This window comes from Homarus americanus, unplaced genomic scaffold (assembly GCF_018991925.1).
Source record: "Homarus americanus isolate GMGI-L3 unplaced genomic scaffold, GMGI_Hamer_2.0 scaffold46577, whole genome shotgun sequence".
NCBI lineage: Eukaryota > Metazoa > Arthropoda > Malacostraca > Decapoda > Nephropidae > Homarus > Homarus americanus.
In genome coordinates, this window is record NW_024750770.1 from 24,485 (window position 1) to 30,787 (window position 6,303).

The 6,303-nt window shown below is 40.7% G+C and overlaps 1 protein-coding gene across 1 annotated transcript; it reads left to right on the top strand.

The window, feature by feature from the left end:
* Nucleotides 1-2,922: 2,922 nt before the first annotated feature.
* Nucleotides 2,923-4,368, top strand: LOC121854179 (lisH domain-containing protein C1711.05-like). The gene is made up of 3 exons (XM_042348645.1): nucleotides 2,923-2,965; nucleotides 3,333-3,706; nucleotides 4,362-4,368. The coding sequence occupies exons 2-3, from the start codon at nucleotides 3,372-3,374 to the stop codon at nucleotides 4,366-4,368; spliced, it is 342 nt and encodes a 113-aa protein (XP_042204579.1). The 5' UTR covers nucleotides 2,923-2,965; nucleotides 3,333-3,371.
* The last annotated feature ends 1,935 nt before the right edge of the window (nucleotides 4,369-6,303 follow it).

Sequence of the window (6,303 nt, forward strand, 5' to 3'; positions counted from 1 at the left end):
AGCAGGCGTTCATGTCTAACTAATCTATTAACATTCTTTTCATCAGTTTTCGAATCGGTGGACGAGGGGCACAATTATGATGTGGTATATCTCGACTTTAGCAAAGCCTTCGACAGAGTCCCCCACGAAAGACTAATTAGAAAGGTAGAAGCGCTTGGCATCAAAGGTAATATCCTTAAATGGATTAGGGCGTGGTTGCGGGACAGGAAACAGCGAGTGAGCATAAACGGCACTAAATCACATTGGAGCAACGTCACTAGTCGAGTTCCCCAAGGCTCAGTACTTGGACCATTATTATTTATTATATACATAAACGACACAGATATCGGCATAGACAGCAACATAAGTAAATTTGCTGATGACACTAAAATAGGACGTGTAATTAAATCTGACGAGGACTCTGCAAAACTACAGGAAGATCTAAACAAATTTTTCGAATGGTTGGAAAAATGACAGATGAAATTCAATGTGGACAAATGTAAAGTACTCAGTATAGGAGATGTAAACAGGGAAACCAGTTATCAGATGAACAACGATATCATTGTGAAATCCGACTGCGAGAGAGATTTAGGAGTAATGAGAAGTAGGAATCTTAAGCCAAGTAAACAATGTGTTTGTGCTCGTAACAAGGCTAATAAAGTACTTGGGTTCATACAAAGGAGTGTTAGTTACATGACTAGCGAGGTCATCTTAAAATTATATCTAGCTCTTGTGAGACCTCACCTGGATTACACAGTTCAGTTCTGGTCACCGTATTACAGAATGGATATAGAATCCTTGGAAAGAATCCAGAGGAGAATGACAAAACTAATCCCGGGCATTAGGAACCTTGAGTACAGAGACAGGTTAAAGCATCTTAATTTGCACTCCCTCGAGAGACGTAGAGTGAGGGGCGACATGATAGAGGTGTATAAATGGAAGTCAGGGTTAAACAAAGGGGACATTACAAAGGTACTCAAACTATCCAACCAGGAGTGAACTCGTAACAATGGTTTTAAATTAGACAAATTTAGATTTAGGCGTGAAATAGGTAAACACTGGTTTGGAAACAGTAGTGGATGAATGGAACAAGTTACCAAATAACATCATTAACTCAAACGCGCTGGATAGCTTCAAACATAGGTTGGATGCTTATATGAGCAATAGGGATTGGGTGTAAACGGGACTGCCCAGTATGGGCCAATAGGCCCGCTGCAGTTTCCTCCATTCTTATGTTCTAATGGTGATGATGGGTGGGTGTGACCAGCCTACTAAACCTGCAACTTGGTCAATTGTTTTATCGTTTCAAGAATACTCAAGATTATGTTTGTCTCTGAAAACCAGTGACAAGTTTGGTGTTCTTCCCTATTCAGAAAAATATTCAAAATCTTTCAGACTGACAGGAATACTGGGGATTGATTACCACAAAAAGTCTATTACAGTAATTAAACCCAAATAGATATATTACTTTCACAATTTTCCTTACAAATATTTTGCATGACTCAAATACCCGGTACTATAAAATGAACATATTGATAATCAGTAGCAAGAGTCCATAAGAGATGATAACAATGCTTTGATTACTTAAGTGAGCCACAGGACGAGGGTTACTGGAGTCTCCCCGAGAAGAGAGAAATAACTCGTTTTCTTTGCCTTCAGTTTTCTTGACGGAGTGACTTGGTTCTTTTTAGAATAGGCGAAAAATTAACGCTTTATTTATTGGTCAGGCAGTAAATGAGAACGCAAGGGCGGATCCAGAAATATCAATAGGGGGATCCAAGAAGTTGTTGGTGGGGGAACATAGCGAGCGCAGGGAACCCACCCAGCTGGTGGGGAGCTGTATGCTACCCCCTGGTAGATTTTTTTAAATCTGACCAATATCATGACCATTTTGAAGCCGTGTGCACTTGATATTAGGAGATATTCTTAAGTCAATAGAAAATACGTTTTACCATATAAAAATGCCTGAGTACAATACTGCATTAAAGAAAACAAGTGTTGGAATTTTCTGATGAAATTGGGGGGTCCGGACCCCTAGGACCTACCCCCCCCCCCTGGATCCGCCCTTAGAAAGGGGTTTCTTCTGCAAGTCTTAGTTACGTTATACGAATTAAATAAACACTCGAAATGGGTGTTGACCTTAAGTGGCAGTGTCGGAGTTTATAATACATCACTACACCAAACTACGTACAGAGTATAGTTAGGATACTCAAGGTTTGCTGATGTGGATGAAGGTCAGGTGAGGCTCGGCTGGTGAGTCCCTCCCTGATCGCGTCTTTTACTGAAGGTGGTAAGTGTTGTGTTTCTTTGGTCACGATCGTTAAGGAACTGACAATGGCGGGTAGTTTGACATTCAACGGTAGCTGGTAGGATGCGCGCGCAGACAAAGGAATGTAGACACCCGCAAGACTTATTTAAAATCAGGAGTAATTATTTACAGTTCAGGTAACTATTAAATATTACTTTAACTAATTATAACATAAATTAAATGCAGCATACGTATAACTCCCAAACTAAATTTCTTACATTGTTTCTATCGTTCTATTAGATTAACAGTTACGATAGGTGCGAAGGGAAGAACGAACATCCATGTCATTCATTGTCTTGAGTAAAATCGCTATAGATTGTAGGAACCCTTGGTGATGACTTTGTGTTTCTGAAGGTAAGTTGTCTGGCTTTAAAGTATGAAGCACTCAGATGATGAATGGAAGAGCTCATATAACAGTGCTAAATCTCTCTCACCAGCCGCACCTACAGCCGTGTGTCTACTAAGAATATAAAAGAAAGCTTCATCTTACCTTAAATGAAATCCACTTAAGAAAACAGGAAAATTTGATTCAAAATTAGTTTATTATTAACTTACTTGAGACCTTTTCAATAATTATAGGGTTGAAATCTTACACTCATCCACTTGTAAATATTCTTGTCTCATTTTCAGGTGGGGATTCTTCTTGTCCTGGTGCCGGGTTCAGCTGATAGCCGCCAGGTATAGTATGCTTGACTTATTACTGGTTGGCAAGTCGCTTAGTTGGTGTAGAATAAAAGTCATATGGATGGATGTCTTCCGAGTTTTGTCTTTTTCATTTTTGGCGTTATTGTTCAGAATATTAAGGATAAAGTACATGACTTCCATAATTCCCTCGCTAGAAGACGCCAAAATCTACCATGGTAACTCTCCCAGTAGATGACACCATAATGTACCATAACACTCCAGTAGGTGACACCATAATGTACCATAACTTCCCCAGTAGATGACACCATAATGTACCATAACACCCCAGTAGGTGACACCATAAAGTATGATATAAAATTCCGGATATAGCTTCTGGAGTAGCACTGTATTGTCCCGTCAGATTCTGAAGGACACGTACGGTAATTCCTCGTCCTCCAATATGCCGGGAGACTCCTCGTCCCCCAGTATGCCGGGAGACGCCTTGTCCTCCAGTATGCCCGGAGACTCCTCATCCTCCAGTATGCCGGGAGACTCCTCGTCCTCCAGTATGCCGGGAGACTCCTCGTCCTCCAGTATTCCGGGAGACGCCTCGTCCTCCAGTATGCCCGGCGACTCCTCGTCCTCCAGTATGCTCGGAGACTCCTCGTCCTCCAATATGCCCGGAAACGTCTCTCTCAACAGTATGCCCGGAAATGCCACATCCTACAGTATGGGTCAAGAATTACGGAACATTACTGCTGACGTCATGAACTCCCTCGGCAGGCAAGGCTTTCGGTATGTTATCCTAAACCAAACTGTGACGGGCAACTTAACAATAACACTCATGACCTAAATACAACTAAAACTCTCACTAATGTTTTGATATAATATAACACACACAAGGTACTCCAACAAGTCCAATAGGGGTTAAAAACTAGATCATACAATTATCTCGTAACCATCTTTTAAACAAGTCATTAACAGAGTGAAACCATTTAGTCGAAAACTATTCACCTCATTAACGACTTGTCTGTCCTGAAAACCTCCAAGTCACGTAAATCATCACATACTTACTTGACTGTGGAAATGCCATACAAAAACATTGATATAACTGCTACCTTTTGTAGTACTTAGAGGAAAATACTTTATATTAGCCTATACCTACGAAGGTCTACTGTACAGGGGTGCATGTGATCATCAGTTTAAAATAAATCGATGTATTATAATTTAGTATGATAGAGAATTATACGAGTATGAATGCGTATAACTGTATCGTGATATATTTGGTGTACAATATATGCTTCTTCTTGTTAAGCCATAAACATTAGCTTAAGTTTTATATAATTGGATCATCACGTGTATACCTGTATATGGTACGTGTGAATAACAGCTACTTTTCAATGTTAAAATTTTGTGAACTATGAGTATATAAACGTTATATTTCAAACAGGCCTTAAACTAACATTATATGAGACTGCACCAACTACATGACAAACAACTCAAGATTACATGTATAACGCCTGTTCCTTCACTCCCTTGGTAGAGTTTAGCATTTATTGTCTCTTGGTAGTTTCAAACCTTTGTTCCTCTCCACCAGGTGTCCTCATGTATGCAGGGAGGTGATAACTCGTATTTGCCGGGCTGAGTGTTCACGTCGTGGGCTGTCAAGGCTGGCGTGTCGACTTATCTGTTATTCGTCTGAGCTCACTTGCTGCCAGTGTCCTGAAAAGTGTCACAACCCACTGGTGAAGTGTTACCAGGCCTGTCAGGAACACAATACTCCCTGCAAGGATGGCTGCATCTCGACAGTGGAAACCTGTTGTGATGTGAATATAAATAATGACGTTATATCATAGGAAAAAGTAACAGCTTTTCTCATGATGGACAACAACTCTTCTAACAGCCTCACATTGCCTCTAATATTCAGCAGTTATATATTAAAAGGTGTTGATGGATACGGTTGTTGTTATTGTCGTGTATTAAGTGTTGAGGGGAAATAATTGTGTCTTGTCTTGGATGCTGTATTGAATAAGGGGTCAATTCTGCTTTCCTGACTACCAACATTTAATTTTCCTGTAATTTTATAAGATTTAATGAGAACTTTCTGTAACAGTAGGGTTTAGTAAAGAGTAAATAACGCAAAATTGTGGTTGATTAATTTGCCTACGTTTATTTAACTTTCATAAAGACTAGGACCATCAAACTGTGGTAGTGTGGTACTGTACCTGGAAAACTATATATATTTATTTATTTATTTCAAAACATTCCTTTCCTCATGTACTATAAAGTAAAGTCAACGGGATGAATGAAATAAGTCTTACTTCACTATTTCCTTAACAAATGTGTAGAGTTGTGACACACGATCAAATTACCCTCGTTTAACTTGAGAGACGGCTGTCAGTCAAAGTAATCCTGGTTAGATATGGGCAACGTTCACACTAGATAATGTAACAGTTATGAATGGTTAGCTGACATGGAAGTGTGTAGTGAGCGGCGAGAGGTCTCACGTGGGACACCTTCTGGCCTGACTCTATTAAAAGAACACGCAATACACACACACACACTCTCTCTTTTACATATATACGCATAAACGCACATATTCAACAAACAAGCATATATACTTTCACTTTCACAGACACAGACAGCCACACACTTGTACGAACACACTGAACTGCCACACGCATGTACACATACTAGAACGTACACTGTGTACGCAAGCAATCATACATCAGCATAAATCAATATGCACAGGCACACTCGCAAATACACTCAATGATACATGATCACACACACACAGTTTTCATTCCTCTCCAACCAATAAATATAATAATGGTTGTCCCTCGTGTGACGAGGATGGCCGGCCCAAGGGCCACCTCGTCGTGAATTTGTTTAAAGTGTAGAAGTTGTCGCCAACACAATAACCACACCCTAAGTTAACGAGCTGCATAACCCAGTGTCAAGGAATAGTCCGAGGAGACCGGACAGCACGCCAACTCCACTGGCTAATCGTTACCCCGGAACACGATCCGCAAATCGATTAACATCCAGGTCCCCAATTACTGCTGGGTAGACAGAGGCAAATGGCGTAAATGAACTTGCCCATAGTTTCACCCTGAACGGGAATCGAACCCGGGTCCGCTAACTTGCGATGCGAGCTTGCTGACCATTACACCAATATTAAACGCCTGCATACGGTGTGTAGGGTGAGATGTGTTCTGAGTACAGTGTTTGTGTAGGGTGTGTTGTGTTATAAGATCATTGTTTGTGTAGGATGTGTTGTGTTCTGAGGTGAGAGTAATGGAAATTTGTCTTGTTGTCTCGGGAGTGGAAAGGGTCTTAGTGCTGGGAGGCGCCGCTACTGTTCGTGATAGACGCCAATATTTCTCCCATGC